Raw genomic sequence first — 19,226 nt, 5'->3', positions numbered from 1 at the left:
GTGAGCAGGAGTTGGGAAGAGATGTGTTTTGCTGATGCTCGGGAGCTGGTGCATGCTGGCTGCAGCAGCCCATACACAGACGTGCCAGAGCATGCTGAGAAACCACCTGGAGACCAACCCCAGGCCAGAGCACATTTCTGCTTGAAGCTGCCTTCCCCAGGAAGCACACAATAGAGACGGTTGGGAATAAACATCCACTGTATTGTACCATGGAGGGTTTCTTGAGCTGGACTTGCACCAGCATGGGGTGCTGGACCTGCAAAGGATCTCTGGGGTGGAAAGATCCCGGTGGGGTGGTTGGGACCTACTCTAGAAGTAGCCCCGTTGGGGCCAAATCATACAATGGCTGAGGACTAAGGGGAGAGGTGTTACTAGCCAAATGCTTAGCAGAAAAAGAAGAGTTGGAGTAGAGCAGAGGGTGTTTGCCCCTTGATTTCTTCTCCTTCTAAAGCCCATGATAGTATTGGCAGTGGTGCATGTGTTTTGCTGTCTCTGCATATTTATATTCTCATCTCTGTTTTTTATTCTCCCTTTGATACTGTTCAATTACTATGACAGTTTTCATAAGTGAAAGCACAAAAGCTTGTGTCTAGACAGTGATAAGATGACCTAAGTGATATTTATAGTACACCAGCAGGCCAAAGATGGGTCTCATTGTGGCCAAGGAGCCATGGTATTGTCAGGACTAGAAGTGGCAAAGTATGGAGACTTGGAGTCCTATCTCATGTTTGTTAGATGGAGGGATTCTATCAGGGGCTTGCACTTTTATCCCACAATGGATTACTAGCTGGTCGTTTTGTAACCCAGTCTTAAATGTACCATCTTAGAATAGGTTGTTTCTTTGTGATCATATCTGTAGTTCGAATAGAAGATTGGTTTATTATAAGGTCGACTTTGTGTAAAGAAGCAGTATTTAACTGGATTTCAGAGAAGTGCATATCTACTGGAGATGGGAGCAGTGTTGTTAGAAGTTGTATAGTTGTTTGAAGCCTGTGATTGAGAATCATTGCTTTGGGCAGTACAGAAAGAACCAATTGACATAGAGATGGGAATAAAGGTGTGGAGAGAGAGAAAAAAAAGTAGTTACTCTTAAGGGGTTAATAAATAATTAATCTTAAGAGAAAAGTAGCTTTAACAGCCACATAGAGGACTGACTGATGGGAAAGATAGTTTGCCAGGACTGGATACAAACCAGTTAAGATATAAATGACATCTGCCTGAGCTTGAGACTTGGCTTTGGAGGTGGACAAAAATGGTTTCTTATGAGTGGGATATTTTAATGACTCATTGGGCATGGAGATTTACAGATGCTCATGTTTTCAGAGCATTTATTTATTCAAGGTTGGTCCATTAACATTCATTATTCTTGGTTGATTTTTTTTTTTTTAAGAGCAAGTTTAGTATCTGTCATTTATAGGGCTATTAATTTGATGATTCAGTGTTCCTCCTCACTTATTTGGGTGTTTTCTAGTCTTTGTGTGAGTTTACTTTAATTACTTTAGGTCTTTAACTGGTTTTCATTAATTCTTTTTCCCCTGGAAACCTTTGCTGATTGTGAAACCATTGTATCTCAGGATTGGAAGGGACTGCAATAGTCTTCTAATCCAACAGTTAATTTAATGCTTGATTGCCTTGTATTGTTCTTTTCCATTTCAGACTTAAATAACTGATAACTTGATCTTGAGTAGCTGGATCTACCTAGAAGTAGGATTTGGGGGCTTCGTGACAGCATAGCGTTAACAGACCCAGTAGTCATTTGGAGGTAACCAATTGGCCATGCTTTGGGGTGGCTGAGGGCCAGCCCTGAGGCCTCAGGCCTCAGCCAGCCTCCCAACCCCCGGCTGGGGATGGGAATGTAGTTGGATTTAGGATCCAGACTCTAGGGCCAGGCTAAACCTAGGACTCATCCTCCGAGGGCTTTCTCTATGATTCTGATCTATTCATACACAGGGAGAGGGTGTTGGTTGGTGGTAGGATAGAACCAGCCTCTTTTCTTTCAAAGTTAGTTGACTAAGGCCAGTCTGCAGTTCAAGGAGCTGCCTATTTGTAAATTATGCTGAAATGCTGGGAAACATTCTCTAGAAGGATTCTACATTATAGCTCTTTAATATTTTCTGCTTATAGAATTTGAATGCAGGGTCCTTGGTGTGGTTCAGGTTTTACCAGGCTGAACCTGGAAGCTTGGCCAAGTATTGTTTTTATTTTATTTTATTTTATTTTTATTATTTTTTGTGTGTGTGTGGTACGCGGGCCTCTCACGGTTGTGGCCTCTCCCGTTGCGGAGCACAGGCTCCGGACGCGCAGGCTCCGCGGCCATGGCTCACGGGCCTAACCGCTCCGCGGCATGTGGGATCTTTCCGGATCAGGGCACGAACCCGTGTACCCTGCATCGGCAGGCGGACTCTCAACCACTGCGCCACCAGGGAAGCCCAAGTATTGTTTTTAGAATTCACCAAGCCCTGGGACTTTGTAGGCTCAGAAACTTGATTTTGCTAGTACATTAAGAGTAGATCCTTTCGTTAATAGTAGATTCATGTAAACCAAGGTCTTAGGACACGTGCCATCGACTCAGGAGGCTAATTTGTTAAACTGACATACAAACCAGAAGATTTTTGTCAGCTTAGCTAGTATTAAGGTAAAGCCAAATTATTATTTAAGAAGTATCATATTTATTCCTAATAGAAAAGTAGTGTGGTTATTAAAAAATCCAATCCACATATGGACATGTATAAGTAGAGAGTCCTTTCTGACCCCACCTCATGAGATAACAATTGTTCACAGCTTAGTCTGTATATATTCTTCCAGACTCTCTGCATATGCAATAACCTCTATTGCTCCACTGCTTTATTTTCTATAGCTCTGTAGTTATGTTTTATATACACTGCTTGTCAACTTGTGGGAAGCCAGAGGACAGTGAGAAGGTCGCCTAACGTCATGGAATCAGATGAAGGGGAATAGGCTGGATGACTAACGGCACAGCAGCTCAGTATCCTGAATTGTCTATTCAGCATTCTAGAGTCTGCTGCCCTGGTACCCCTTCCCCAAGACAGTTTGGAAGGGCAGTGTCAATGTGCATCTTTTAGACCGTTATTTCTCAGTGTAACTGGCCAATTACTGATCCTGGCACCTAAGAGGTGCTAAATAAATAGTAGCTGTGTGTGTACCTTCCCTGTCTGGTCCCTTTTTTCTGACAAGTACATTCTTTCTGTAGCTGTGTTTATACCACAGTCTAGTTTTTGCCTTGGTGTGTGTGTTCTTTGGTCTCTTCAAAAGATGACTTTTCTGTCTCTACTTGGTCTATTTTACCTTTTATTTCATTTTCTGCAACCTTGTTTCTCTTTTCCCCTTATGCTACCTGCAGAGGAATTGAACTATTACATGAAAATCAGCACTTTATCTAGTAATTCTTGTAACTTCTGATTTCTCAGAAAAATGTTTTCTTTCATCAGATTTCATTGTTACCCAACTCTTTACCTTAGTTAAATTGTTCTGCTTTTATCTTGTCTACCTAATGGAACTGTATTAAAAGTGTTTGTATGGAGTCTATAATGAAAGCAGTAGAACTCCATATGTGAGTGGCCAGAATGACCCCCTTTTTGCATGATTTTTCTTATATATATAACAACTTTATTGAGATGTAATTTATATACCATACAATTTACCCATCTAAAGTGTACTATTCAATGGTTTTGATATGTTCACCGAGGTTTCATCATCACTACAATCAATTTTAGAACATTTTCATCATCCCCCAAAGAAACCCCATAGCCATTAGCAGTCATTCCCCATTTCCCCTTAACTCCCATCCAATCCTAGGCAAACACTAATCTATTTTCTGTTTCTACAGATTTACCTATTCTGGACATTTCATATAAATAGAATTATATAATATGTCCACTTTGGCGTCTTTCACTTATAAAGTTTTCAAGGTTCATCCATGTTGTAGTATTGTATCACTACTTCATTCCTTTTTATTCCAAAATATATATTCCATGCTATGGATCTACCACATTGTATGTATCTGTTCATTAGTTGATGGGCGTTTGTATGTGCTTTCCTAATAGCAAAGTAGCATTTTAAGTATTATTACTCTTGAAATCCAAACAGATGTTATGCAAAATATAGATGGAAATTACAGAAGGCTAGGAGGAAACTGGTTTTATCCACCTGTTAAACACCACTGCAGGTGTGTTCTTCAAATATCAACAGTAATATGTGGACATTTGGACATTATTTTTGAAATCAAAATATAAAATATGTTAATAATATCTTATTCTTGGTTATGTCCTATAATTTTCCTGTAAGAAGAAATATTAACCATGTAAAACATCAGTTTAGATAAAATAAGCCACAGAATCCTTATGATTGCTTAATATTCGATTCTCATTTTTAATTATTTTCTATTATAGATAGTTGATTTCTAATATTTTCTCATAATATCACTATATTGGACATCTCATGTGCAGCTATTTTAATGTTTGAGATGATTTCTTTGGGTTTTTTAAATGTATCACCAAATTACTTTCCAAAGTGTTGAACCAATGTACATTGTGTTCAGTTTCAGCATAGTCTTTTTTTTAATTGAGGTATAGTTGATGTACAATATTAAATAAGTTACAGGTGTACAATATAGTGATTCACACTTTTTAAAGGTTGTACTCCATTTATAGTTATTGTAAAATGTTGGCTGTATTCCCTGTTGTACAATATATACTTTAGCTTATTTTATACCTAACCGTTGGTTCCTCTTAATCCCCTACCCCTATATTGCCCCTTCCCCATCCCTCTCCCCACGGGTAACCACTAGTTTGTTCTCTATATCTGTGAGTCTGCTTCTTTTTTGTTACGTTCACTAGTTTGTTGTATTTTCTTATATTCCACATATAAGTGATATCAGTATCTGTCTTTCTCTGTCTGATTTATTTCATTTAGCATTAATGCCCTCCACGTCCATCCATGTTTTTGCAAATGGCAAGGTTTCATTCTTTTTTATGAGTTTCAGCATAGTCTTAAACAGTGCTACCAGCCTTTACTTCTGAAAGTGTTTTTCAGTGGGAGCATCAATCCTAACCATGAACCCTTATGCTCTGGTTTCCAGAAATGTATTGTGGGAGAGGTTGGAACTGTCTGTATTCACGTCTCCCAGTCAGTGTGTGACCAGATACATTTTGGAGAGTCTCACAATAAGGTCTCAGAGAAGTCCTGCTCAAAAGACTAGATTTCAGTAACTAGCATTTCCCAAACGTAGTTAAATCTGGAATTTATTTTTCTTATAGAACCTACTGACCAACATCTTTGGGGAATGTTATACTTTACAATATCTGTGGGAAAAGGAGCCAGGCTGTGATGCAATAGAATGCTTTTTAAGGAAATGGTCTCATGCAGGAGAGGCAGTGAGGATGTTTGCTCTAACATTATGCTACTTGAATGGTAAAAGACCTCACCTTGTTCATTCATCCATTAAATAAATTTGCTGAGAGCCTATTATGTGCTAGACACTGTTCGTCTACTAGGGATATAGCAGTGAATAAAACCCAGCAAGTCCCTGCCCGAAGTAGGCAGTAAGGTAGGAATAATGGCCATTATATGTTCAGCCACTTAGGGTAAGATTCTAGTTTCATGTGGAATAGGCTTTCACTTGAAGAATATTAAGTACTTACTGATCCCTGATTTAAACAAAAAATAGAAACAATATCCTTACCCTCAAAAAGTTCGTAATCTACTGGGGAAGCAAATAATTATAATGTGAAATAATAATTACGGTGATGGTGGTACCTACATAGTGTGTTCTAGGAACACAAAAGAAAGGAATGTAATCTATATTTTTGTAAATTATTTAACTGTAATAAGTATTTGTTCCCTTGAGAGTTCTTAGGCACTGCCACAGAACTGAACATATATTTATTTCTGTGAACAGTTGCTATGGACTAAAAACTCTTCATTGGCAAAGATGAGATCTAATTTTGATTTAAGACATAAATTTACTCATTTCCACTCACCTATTAGCTATATATATGATCAGTGTAGTCTTCATGTTTCTTCTCCATAAGTCATCGTAGTCTTCATAAGTCAGTTCTTAGCCATTCCATCAAGGAAGGGAAGCAAGATTGGAATGACAGTCCTCTTTTGAGTACCTATGAATTCCTGCTTTAAAAGAAAGGGTTACAGTATAGCAAGAAAAATCAGTAAATCCATTAGCTATATGGAAACTGGCTGTACTGTAGCAGGTTGGAGGTGCAAAGTACAATTCTGATCCATTCAGTCTGCCCTTGGTGTCACCAAGTACTGAAGATGTTCTGACACTTTTAGGATGTGATGGGGGGGAGTGAAGCCCATGAAAACTGTATAATTAGAATAAAACCAAATAGTAATTTTAAATTAAAAACATTGCTTACAGATGATTCAGAAGAAAGGCAAGTTAGAAATACTATTAGAGGATTACAGACAAGGCTTATCTGTATAACTTTGATCGTGTTTCATTGGTCATGGAGGTAAAAGATGCTATTAGCTATGTTGCAGGACAGGAGGAACGTGGCCTCTGCCCAGCATTACTTTTTTTTTTTTGCAGTACGCGGGCCTCTCACTGTTGTGGCCTCTCCCGTTGCGGAGCTCAGGCTCTGGACGCGCAGGCTCAGCGGCCGTGGCTCACGGGCCCAGCGGCTCCGCGTCATGTGGGATCTTCCCAGACCAGGGCACGAACCCGTGTCCCCTGCATCGGCAGGCGGGCTCTCAACCACTGCGCCACCAGGGAAGCCCCTCTGCCCAGTATTTATCATTTGCTTGTGTAAGAAAGACAGCCCCTGAGAAGTCTGATGGAAGAAGGACAACTCTAACAGACCCACAGTTAACTTTTTTTAGGGCATTCAGGGAAAGATTGAAGTCATTGGCAACATATCTCCCATGATCTTTCTGTCACTGTGTAAATACATAACTTAGAGCAGCTCTGGTTGTCATTTCCCCCTTTTTCCTTAAATAGATGAATGTTTGTGATTTAGCATAAAGTTCATGAACTAAGAAAAGCAGTTGGACACAGATGCCTGTATCTTTCCACTCAATGTATCTTATTACCTTTAACTGCCTGTTAAAATCACGGCTCTTATTTTTACCTTTCAAATATGAATTGCCATCACCAAGCTTAGCAAATGAAATGGACTACTTATGGTAACTGTAAGTAGTTATGCACTCCAAATCCTTGAGAGAGCTTTCCCAAAGGACAGGCAATGTCTTTCAAAATCCTATTACAAGATTTTAGTTTCAGGTGCTATGAACAGAAAGTTGAAAGCCTCCATGTTTTATTGCTACCCAACTTCATCAGGTCTGCTAACTCTATTCAAGAGTGTGGCAAAAATGATACACATAAGCTCTTTTATTCTTTTGTTACTACTCTGCACAAATAAAAGTATTTTTGGGAATTTAATGAACCAGTATGTTCTTGGAGGGCGCTTTGAAGATTTGGAGTGTATGACTGTTTGTCTTTAATATTGGAGGTTTTTGTGTAAAACAGATGGGCATGAACAAAATGAAGTCCTCACAGATAGCCCAATGCTTGCGACATATGTACTTAGATCACAAATGTCTGTAGCAGTGACCTTGGAGATGCATTCAGTGACTGCTTTAGAGGCTTTCTAGTTGTGCCATGGAGTAGCTGGGAAATGAAAACTAAAGTAGAGCCGCTGGACAAGGTACTAGGTAAATGACAGGGAGCCTGCAGTTCTTTAGCCCATCAGAAATTCCAATTTACAGCAACTCTGGATGTACGCGACAAGATAGTACTTAACTCAGGATTAGTAGGAATCTCACCAATGACATCAACATGAAAATATTATTCTAGTAGCTTAGTTAAATATAGCCCTGCACTAATTGTGCCAGAAAACAAAGGAAGATATGTTTTCTCTTTTCCAAAACTGAAAGGCTCCTTTCTAACTGGAGCAGCCATAAAATGTAGTACAGAGAAAACTAATGGGTACAAAGTGAGGAAAATGGCTGATTTTTTTTTTTTTTTGGTACGCGGACCTCTCACTGCTGCGGCCTCTCCCGCTGCGGAGCACAGGCTCCGGACGCGCAGGCTCAGCGGCCATGGCTCACGGGCCCAGCCGCTCCACGGCACGTGGGATCCTCCCGGACCGGGGCACGAACCCGCGTCCCCTGCATCGGCAGGCGGACTCAACCACTGCGCCACCAGGGAAGCCCTGATTTTTGTTTTTTTAAACCAACATAATGTTCTGTTTGTTTACTGCTAAACATTTCTGAGTGGAATAATTCTTATTTGGCAGTCAATATTTCCCCATCATAACTAGCAAGAATTTTTAGTATGTTTTGGGCACAAAAACACATTCTATTTTAGACAACAGAGGATCATTTTTTAATGTTTGCTTCAGAAGTTTATGAGGTAATTTCAGTAAATCTTGCAAATGTTTGCTTAATGGTTCCCTATCTCTATTCCTGCAGTACTTTTTACACATCTCTATTTTGGCATCACTCACATTATTAATCCTTAGTTTGCCTCTCTTGCTAAACTATAGCTCTGTAAGGGTAGGGGCTATCGTACATGGCTTTGGATCTCAGGTTCTTTGCGTGGTTCTCAGTATTTATTTGAAGAACCAACAGAATGCTTAAGAGTATTACCTGAAAAATTAAGTAACTTTTTAAAAAAATTTTATTTATTTGTGGCTGTGTTGGGTCTTCGTTTCTGTGCGAGGGCTTTTCTCTAGTTGTGGCAAGTGGGGGCCACTCTTCATCGTGGTGCGCGGGCCTTTCACTATTGTGGCCTCTCTTGTTGTGGAGCACAGGCTCCAGATGCGCAGGCTCAGTAATTGTGGCTCACGGGCCTAGTTGGTCCGCAGCATGTGGGATCTTCCCAGACCAGGGCTCGAACCCGTGTCCCCTGCATTGGCAGGCAGATTCTCAATCACTGTGCCACAAGGGAAGCCCAAAGTAACTTCTTAGTATAACTGACAATACCATTTTTTTTTAGCACATTTCTCATTATTTTCAAACCATGTTTACAAAAATCTGGTGTATCAAGGAAAGACTCAGCATTAGGTAATACTGTTACTAGATTACAATAAGAATCTTTTGGGAATCTTTGTATATCTATCTTAATTAGGAGACAGTCATACAGACAGTATGCAGAGTATAAAAATAGGGCAGGGAGCATTTGATTTTTGCCATTAGGTATCACCTGGATCTTCTGACTTCCTGGATTTTGGACCCTACTTGTTTCCATATTTGAGACCTAGCTGACTCTTTTTGTCTTAACTCTGGATTGTTGCTGTTGCCTCTCTGATCCTTTTATATCTTCCTGATCCAACCAGCCCTGCCTACTTCTATGAACTAGATTCACATCTGCCAGACCTTCTCCTACCTGGCTTGGCCCACCCTGCCAGCCCTATTACTGCTGATGCCCTCCAGTGATGCCTGATTTGACTAACTGATTGTAACATATCACTTGTCAAAATCTTTGTGTGTGACTATTATCTAAAAACACACTTACTCAACAACTGTGTCTTCATTAGGAACAACATGGAAATTAAAAAAAAATTTTTATTTATTTATTATTTTATTTTTGGCTGTGTTGGGTCCTTGCTGCTGCGTGCTGGCTTTCTCCAGCTGTGGTGAGTGGGGCTACTGTTTGCTGCGGTGCGTGGGCCTCCCATTGCAGCGGCCACCCCCGTTGTGGAGCACGGGCTCTAGGCACCTGGCCTTCAGTAGTTATGGCATGTGGGCTCCAGAGCACAGGCTCAGCAGTTGTGGCTCACAGGCTCAGGTGCTCCGCGGCATGTGGGATCCTCCCGGACCAGGGACCGAACCCATGTCCCCTGCACTGGCAGGCCGATTCCCAACCACTGCACCACCTGGGACGTCCCAACATGGAAATTTAAGACAAAACTTTTTATAGGTTTATTTCCTAAAAAAATACACCCCCCTATCATATCAAGTTCACCAGAAGGCCTTGGTTTTAGCTATTAGGGTTTATAGTGAATGTGAAGTCTAGGATATATATAGTTGCCTGTACTATGACTTCTGTAAGATACTATGGAAAAAAAATGTTTTTTAGTCTATGATGTAGAAAGTGTAGGAAGCAATGTGAAGATGTTAAATATTGTTCCTCCCTAACTTTAAGGATATGAATATAATACAAACATAAGGCATACATCAGCTGTGGTCTGACTTAGATTTATTTTTTATGGTCTAATACTAGCATTAAAAATTATAATTCTGCTTTCTAGGTTATTAATCTTGTAGAGTGTGCAAGAAGACTGTAATGTTGTTATACATATATATTTACATGCTTATTTTTTAAGTACTTTATTATCAAAAATTTCAAAACTTCATTTTACAAGTCTTTATTTCTTTGTGTATATCCAAGTTTGTCTCATATCATGTTCTTTCGGCCTGAAGAACATTAACACTTTTTGTACTTCAGGTTTGCTGCTGATAAATTCTCTTAGGTTTTCATTGAAAAAGTCTTCATTTTTTTTTTTTTTTTTTTTTGCGGTACACGGGCCTCTCACTGTTGGGGCCTCTCCTGTTGCAGAGCACAGGCTCCAGACGTGCAGGCTCAGCAGCCATGGCTCACGGGCCTAGTCGCTCGGCGGCATGTGGGATTTTCCCAGACCGGGGCACGAACCCGTGTCCCCTGCATCGGCAGGCGGACTCAACCACTGCGCCACCAGGGAAGCCCAAGTCTTCATTTCTGAGAGACATTTTCTCTGGGTATAGAATTCTGAGTTAATAATGTTTTTGTTTTTCTTTTTAATTCTTTCAGTAATTTAAAGATGTCATTCCATGGTTTTTTGCTTTGCACAGTTTCTGATAAGTTGCTTAATCATTGCTTCTCTGTTTATAGTGTGCCTTTTCCTCCCTCTTGCTGCCATCAAGATGATGTCTTTATATTTGGTTTTCAACATTTTGAATATAGTTTGTGTAGGATGTGTTTGTGTGTGTGTATGCAGGCATGTGTGTGTTGTATTTATCCTGCTTGGGATTCTCTGAGCTTCTTGGATCTGTGCTTTGATTTCTTTTGTTAGTTTTGGAAAATTCTCAGTCGTTATTTCTTTATTCATTCCCTATGCTCCCTTTAATCTTCTTTTGGGATTCCAATTACACATATGTTAGACTGTTTGCTATTATCCTGTAGTTCTTGGATGTTCTGTTCTGGGTTTAAAATTTTCATTCTCTTTTTCTTTGTGTTTCACTTTGGGTAATTTCTATTGACCTATCCTTGAATTTATCGATTCTTTCCTTGGCAGTGTCTAGTCTACTGATGAGCCAGACAAAGGCATTTTTCATCTCTGTTACCATGGTTTTTTATTTTTAGCATCTCTTTCTTATAGTTTCCATCTCTCTACTAGAGTTTGAGGACTCAGGTTTCAGTACTGAATTTTCCACTTACTTTCTTTGAACCTTGATTTTCTCTTACAGAGCAGAAAAACTGGGAATATATAATAACAACTAACAGAATTGTTTTGAAGATCAAAACAATTGATCTTGGGCAAGTCAGGCAAGTCCCTTCCTTTCCTTTCCCTAGGTCACTTAAAGGCTGAGACTCTATGATTACTTTGGTCCTATTTAGTTCCTGAATTGTAAGATTCTGTGAATGGAAAGGGACCTAACATTGATTGACAGACTTTATTAACCTCATGTAGAATTTGAGAAAGGGATAAAAATCACATTTAAAAAGTGCTTTTGCAAAACATTTTACTTTTGCTAGGTCTGTGTGGATTTTAATGGGAAGAAACAGACAGCATTAAATCCAGTTACCACTTGGTTAAGTCTGTTAAAGAATCATTAAATTCTTTCAACTGTTGGGTTTCCTGACTTGCTTGAAAAATTTCATGGCTCATAAAACATCTCTCTTTTTCTCTGTGCCTATAGGATTTTAAATTATTGGGTAGGCTCCCAAATTTTGCAGTGTGAGGAAAAACTAATGGAGGTTTTTTTGCTCTTTACTGACGAGTACAAAATGAATGATATTCTCATCAGATTTGGTTTTGTGGCCACAGACCTGGGTTCAAATACTGGTTGCACAGTTGTGAAACCTTGGTCTGATTACTTATCTTATGAGCCTGAGTTTCCTTAGCTGTGAATTAGGGATGATACATACATTAGAGAACTATTTTGAAGGTAATGTGTATAAACCTTTGGGTATAGTGCCTAGTTAATAGTAATCAATAACTGAAAGCATTAAAAACAGTAGCTAAAATGAAAGATGCCACCAGTAAGTCAAAATTTTAGTAATAGAAGGGGAAAAGGTGAATTTAATATTCTTTCTGTCCTTTTAGTGGAAAGGTCCACGTGGTAAAGGGACATTTTTACAATAGCAAGAAGGTTAACTGAAAAGTGAGTATTGATAAATAAGAATTATAACCAAGATTAGTGCTTACTGTGTGACAGATGCTCACATTTAATCCTCAGAATAGCCTATGAGGTAAGCCGCCCCTCCTGGAGAAGCCTTTCTTTATCTGAGTGAGGTGACTACCTCCTTTTTTTGTATTCTTCTATTCCATGTTGTACTCCGTGACTATTTTTTATAAGTAACCCCTACCCCTTCTCCACTTCTCATCCCTAGTGAAAGGTTTTCTATGTATTTGGCCCAGAAGTGGCCCACAGTAAGTTGACTGTTGAGATATTGAATCTTTGTGTTTTTCTGGTCAAAATGAAATTCTACCTTCTTTATGTTATAGGTAAAAATTTAAGCATTAAAAGCTGAATGTTGGTCTGAAGTGAAAATAGTTGTGGATAAAGAAAATGCTCAATCAGTCTGAGGCTCATCCCCCCGCCCCCTGCCTTCCCCTAATACATACTGTTTGTTAAGATAAACAAATATAGTATTTAAAAGTAGCCATTGCTCTGGAAATCACCTTAGAGTAAATGTAATGAATTTCAAAGATGTGTCCAAATTCTGTGTTTGTAAGTAATTTTACTATCATGGGTATTATTCAAGCTTGAAATTATTTAATACAAAGAAACATTCTTTATTCATACTATGAACAACTGTCTTCCAAAACACAGACCACAATGCATGCATTCTTATTTGAATAACACAGGGAATAATGTCAAATTATTTTTGCAGTTTTTTAGTCATTGCACAAATTTTCACAAAACTGCATTCCTGACCATAGATTTTTAGAGTTGGAAGGAACCTAAGAGATTTAATCTGACTTCTTCCTGCCACTCAGGGAGATGAAGCATTTTATCTAAAGTCATGTAGCTAACTAATGACAGAGCCAAGGAGAGGACAGAGTCCTTTATCCATTTGCCATAGTGTTATAGTCCTCTGGAAAACACTGCCTACTCACTCTTGCTTTTTAATGCTAGTTAAGAGTCTTGGCCTGAGGTTTTTTCCATGACTAACTTGTGCTCTTTTGTTTTCTTATGTGGGTGTCTGGGAACAAGCTGTCAAGGGTGGTGGTTTTTGTTGTTGTTTTGTGAAAAACTAACAGTGTATAAGACACTAAAGGAGGGAAAGGCATTTGTCTGGTTAGCATTTAGGGGTCAGGAAGGAGTGGTTGTAGCTCCAGCGCTTTGCCCTCAATGTCCATAGGCAGGTATTTTAACGTTGAGTTTCATAACCTGGGGTGTGAATTCCGTAAACTTTTAAGAAAATTATGCAACTATGTGCTTATCTCCTAAGAAAAGAATCTGTAGCTTTCATCAGGTTGTCAAAGTTCAAAACTGTTTTAGAAGGAGAGAAAGCTAAGCAAACCTGATTAAGACCTGGGTCCCCACTCTTGAACTCTATGTACTAATTATACTAGAGAGCTCTCTTATCTCCTTACCACACCTTGTGCTGGTGTCCTTTCCTACTGACAAGCCTTCTCCGGATAGCTTCCTGGATCTTGTCATGGAAGCCACTGGAGGCCCCGGCCTTGTTTTTGCAGGAACTTTTCCCATAAGTTTCCCAAGGCTACCTTCTCTCCCTTCTCTGCTTACTGTTTCCAGGAAAAGGTGTGAGGCTCAGGGATTTTTGTTCATTAGAAAGCTCAAGCTTATTTCAGTTACATTCTGGTTAAAGGGAATTTGTGACCTGATTTGAGAACCTAAGACTATAGCTGTATGAAAAAAAAGTGCACTCAATTCCAGTCAATACTTTGCAAGTTAACTTTTAGAATGCCTTTAGTTTTTTAGTTAGGGAATCTTTGTGTTTGATCTAAAAACTCTTTACACTTTCTAAAAACAGGATGAAAATTTGTGGATGGTGGTTTAGGAGTTGCCCAGATCTGTCTGTAAAAGTGTTTTAATTTAGTTTTTTGTTCCTGAATTTTATTAGACTTAGAAGAGTCCATCCCTCAATAGGAATTCATAAGTAATCAGCTTCCTTCCTAGATGAGAACATGTAGAAAGCATGTTCTACATTTTTAAGTCTAGCTCTGGACACACAAAGAAAAAGCTACCACCAAGATTGATGTTGGAAGAATCTGTTTGTTTATTAATTTAAAAAAGCCCTTACTGAGTATATACCATGAACCCTCAAGCATCATGTTAGACGCTGGGAAATGAGAAGTGGTCTCTTCCCTTGCAAAGCTCATGCTCTGCTAGGGGCATAGCTCAGTCCATAATAATTCAGCATGCTAACTGTTCTAATAGAGGTACCAAAACAGCATTGGAATCAGTCCTGGCCAGGAAGAGAGGTGGGTGTTAGGGTAAAATTCACAGAAAGGTGAACCTTTGAGTTCAATAGGAATTTGTCAGGAAAAGAAGGGATCTAGGTATCGATGGCATGTTTGCACCTTCCTAACTTTAACTAAAATTCACATTTACCACTCTCTTTGTGTTTTCAATTAGAGCTCCAAACGAGAATGGAAGCCACTGGAGGACCGTAGCTGCACAGACATACCGTGGCTGCTGCTTTTTATCCTGTTCTGCATTGGGATGGTAAGAAACTCACAGATCCTCAGAACCTGAACTCATGATCAGAGGAGATGATGGGGAGTTAGTTTAAAGAGGGAACTTGTTATTTATTTATTTATTTATTTATATTTGTAAATAAATAAATAACCCCTCTTGAATTGCTTATACATGGAAGTCCTAGGATACCATTGAAGCAGGTTATTTTTCCCCATACCAATACCCCAAGGTATTTATTTGGTACCCCTTGACTTTTTTTTTTTTTTTTTGGTTTGCATGAAAACTGTGATCAAAATTAAGGAATAATTGAAACTCTATCTCTTTGACTAGCCCATTTCAGAAAGCCAGGTCATTTGACCAAAATATCCGTGAACTATGATCTTGATGGGGTGGTGAGCAGAGCAGTGGTCATGGAGTCGAGTCCTGAGTATTTATCCAACCCAGTCACACAAACCTGATGGTTATCTTTGTGCCATTCAGTTTCCTTTCAGGGACTTGGTGTTCTTTTCTATAAAATTAGAGGTTTTGCTAGATGATATCTACAATGCTTCCAGTTCTGACATTTTTTAGTTGTTCCTAGAAGGAGGCTGGTTTCTCCCTGCTTCTTCCTCCTTCGACCCATACTAGGCTTCTGCTACCTGCTGTGTCTACTGTAATAAGTGGCATCTCTCAGTCAGAGGTCACGGGAGCTGGTGATTTTCCGATGGGTGTGGAGGATGGAGGAGCAGAGTGCAAAGTGCTGGGGCTGTGCTTACTCAGATTGCGTCCCTGCTCTACCCTGCAGGAGTTTCCACATGGTGTTCAGGGACTTTAGTGTCACTGCCAGTGTGCTGGGCTGGAAAAAAGGTAGAAAGCAGCTGTGTTAGAGCTAGCCGATATTTCGAGCTAGCAAGGACTTAGAAATCCTCATCTGGAGCATCACCCTCATTATATACGTTAAGAACATCAGACCCCAGAGACGATAATGACCATCCCAAGGCCACACTGTTAGTGAAAGGCAGAGTTGGGAACAGAGCCCAGGACTCTTTACCTTCCAGGCCAGTGCTCTTTTCTGCCACTTAGTTTCCTCTCCCTCGAGGGGATCAGGGGATCGGGCAGACAGTACTGTTCTCTCTTTCCTTAGGCTTTGCAGCTGAGAACACAATTATGCCACCTCAGGCACCCTTTTTTTTCACTCAAGTGTGAGTGTATTTAACCTCCTTTTTCCCATACCTTTGTGTGTGTTTTTTTTTTTTTTTTTTTTTTTAGGAATCTTGTTATTTTTTATTTATTACTACTTTTTAGGTAATCTTATTCTGCGTCTCTCTGCGGCTGCCCACCTTGAGAATGTCATTTGAGAAGCACAGAACAACCCTATTCATGGCTAATGGGCATAAGTGTAGGCACCAGTCCAGCTCCTGAATCAAGGAAAAGAAAGCAGTGAACTCTGATGAGATATAATAAATCCAGTAAAATAAAGAGTGCTAGTTTTAAAGATAATAGACGGCTCAGTTTCATCAAATCTAGGCTATTTAGAAAACATCAAAATACCCATTTCCTAACTTAGGACTTGTAAGATGTTGTTCAAGAGTCTACTTAGTTTAATGGAGTAGCAACTGAAATGCAGCATCAGAGTGTGGAGAACGTTCTTTGCTAACAGAACTAGTCCACAACCTCTCCCCACTCCTGAATTTCACCCTGGGACAAAAAGCAGCTGACCTTTCAAAATTATGTTTATAAAAATATGTACCTGCCACCCGAGGTGCTTTTGATTTTCTGTGCTAAAATAGCTCAGGAAAGTGCAATCATTAATGTTAATAGGCTGATTTGGGAGTGACCAGAGTGTAAGGAACTATTTGTTTACTGAACCGTTGTAATGCAATGGTAATTAATATAATGTTAATTTCAGTGTGATGTTAATTAAGACCCACTGTGTGTACTTTTAAATGCAGGCATAGCATTATGTTTTGGAATGATTCTTTCTATGGATTACCATCTTGGAGCTGAGCTAACATCAAATTTTGCCATGTGGAAACTGGAGAAATCTCAAAGTTCTGTTGCACACCTTACTGGCACAACAATAGACCAAAGTTTTTTTTTTTGGTCTTCTGAGTATGTGCTTTGTATATTTTTAAAAAGTTGTATTTTGTTTTTGCCTTTGGATTTCATTCTATAGTACCTTTAAGAGAAACATTCAACAAATATTTTCTGAGGATCATCATGGGCTTGATGCTTTCATATATGTATTTATCTCACTAAATTCTCCTAGTTACACTATGAAATGGGTTTTATCCCCAGTTTACAGGCAAAGTGTAGTGAGATTAAGTATTAGCTTATCTAAGAATATACTGCTGCCCATGAAAGGCAAAATAGAATAGGAACCGGAACTTTCTGCCTATATTCTTTTCACCTAGTGGCCCAGTTGCTTCTGCTTTTATAGTCAATCTTTGCAGCCCATTACTCAAACCATATCTTACTCACTGCCCTTACTTGCAGTTCTTTGCTCACTCCTTGGTCTCTACTCTGTAGTTCTGAAACATTTTAAGATCTTGTCATCTTTCACTCATCTTCACCATTAAATCTTTTTATTTACACATGTTCATCTCATCATAAATACTTGTACTTTTCTTTTATTTCTTCCCTTACTTTTAAGGTTTTCCCATGCTTGAATTGTCTAGAACTTAGGGTATTTTTCAAAGTAAATTGCTATCAGCCTTTGTGAGAGCTGTCGTCTTCCAGATTCGAACTTATTCAATATTTTGAAATTATTGGACATATGCTTAGCCTGTTCTAAAAAATTACATGTAGCATTGTACTTCTAAATTTCTATTTTCCATTAAGATAGTAAATAAGTGGTTCTTAACACTAGCTGCATATTGGAATTAGCTGGTATTAGAATAAAAATACTCATTCCTGGGCCCCACCCCAGTGAATCTGATTTAATCTGTGATTCTAACGTTCAGCCAGTGTTGAGACCCACTGTTGTAGGCACTGATAAACTACTGAAGAGTTTTAAGCAAGAAATGATATGGCTGGGTTTAGAAACATGGCCCTGGTAGCCAAAGTAAATGTAAAGTCATTGTAAAGAGGGAAGAGATTTCAGGCCACCAGTTCAGAGGCTGATGCAACCGTTCAGATGAGTCTAAATAAGAGGTGAAAAATCTGAAATAAGGAAATAGTAAAGGAGAGGAGAGAGATTGAAGGAGTGGGATCAATAATATTTGGTGTCACCAGTGTTGCGGGCAAGTGGGAAACAGATAAAGGATGACTAAGAGATTCTTGTGTTATGGGTTCCGGGTAAGCTTTTTCAGCTCAAATCCTACTCCAGCTCCTTGTAGGTTCCAAACCACAGTTTCTGTGCACATGAAGGAATAAGAGTGGGATGGATAAACAAAGTACTACTTTGTTAGTAGCCAAGCAGTCACTTGGTTATGCCCAGTAAAGAATTCCTTGGTAAACATGACCTGTGGAACGAAGCTTGGCCCACATGGACTCAAGGTTCTTCCCACCTTGAATAGTGTGACTTAATACTGTCCCAAGTAGAGGTATATGTGACAAGAAGAAAGAAAAGAGATCCACCTGGACCAAATCTGCCCAGATCATCTTACCTCAAAAGTCAGGAAAAAGAGGAGTCTGGATGGTCCTAACAGGAGTACGTACCTTGGAAAATAGAAGACATAGATACCTCCTACAACTTACCCCTGATAATTATTGCTGCTTTAATTTTCACAACTGCTCAGTGAAGTAGATACTATTGTTATCATCATTCCCACTTTACAGATAAGGAGGCACAGAGATATGTTGAATAACTTGTCTAAGATTACACAGTGGAGGCAGCATTGAACCCAGGGGAGAAGAGGAAGAAGGCAAGGCCTCAAGAGATAGTCCCTTCTTTGTTGCCCAGAACTGGGAACAACAAAAGAAGCTGCTGTTAAGAACATGGACCTGTAGGACACAGTAACCTCACCTGCCAGTTAAATGTGGTCTAGTCAATATTTCAGACTCTGAGTAAAGAGTTTAGCATTCCTGCTTCCTCTGGTGCAGAGTTCGGACGCTAGAGTCCTCTCACTCCATATCCTAGCTGTGCAGTCTAATCAGGAATGGTGCTGCTAACGGAGATAGGGCATATGCAGGAAGGGGAAGTGGTTTGGGGAAATGTGGAAGGAGGTGAGTTGTGGACATGTACAGTGTGTGGGTAGGGATAAGCAGTTGGAAATACAGAGCTGGAATTTTGGAGAATGATCTGGACTAGAGCTGGATTTAGGAACCATTATAGGTTTGCATAGGTCATCCCTGCAGACTGCTTTCAAGGACCTTTTTTATTTTATAGCCTTAGTCTAGTTCTTAGAGCATAGTGTTTCTACCTCATTAACTATTGTGGAGTATGCAGCACAAAG

At 39.5% G+C, this 19,226-nt stretch overlaps 1 protein-coding gene across 3 annotated transcripts in view; it reads left to right on the top strand.

Annotated features, from left to right (window-relative positions):
• Positions 1-19,226, top strand: part of SLC44A1 (solute carrier family 44 member 1) — a 199,997-nt gene that overhangs the window by 29,730 nt on the left and 151,041 nt on the right. For all 3 annotated transcript variants that reach the window (XM_059072104.2, XM_059072103.2, XM_059072106.2), the window contains exon 2: positions 14,788-14,877. In XM_059072104.2, coding sequence (XP_058928087.1) covers positions 14,788-14,877 — 90 coding nt within the window. The remainder of the gene's footprint in view (positions 1-14,787; positions 14,878-19,226) is intronic.

The sequence above is a fragment of the Kogia breviceps genome, chromosome 8, assembly GCF_026419965.1.
Source record: "Kogia breviceps isolate mKogBre1 chromosome 8, mKogBre1 haplotype 1, whole genome shotgun sequence".
In the NCBI taxonomy this organism is placed as follows: Eukaryota; Metazoa; Chordata; class Mammalia; order Artiodactyla; family Physeteridae; genus Kogia; species Kogia breviceps.
This window is presented reverse-complemented; position numbering and strand designations above follow the sequence as displayed.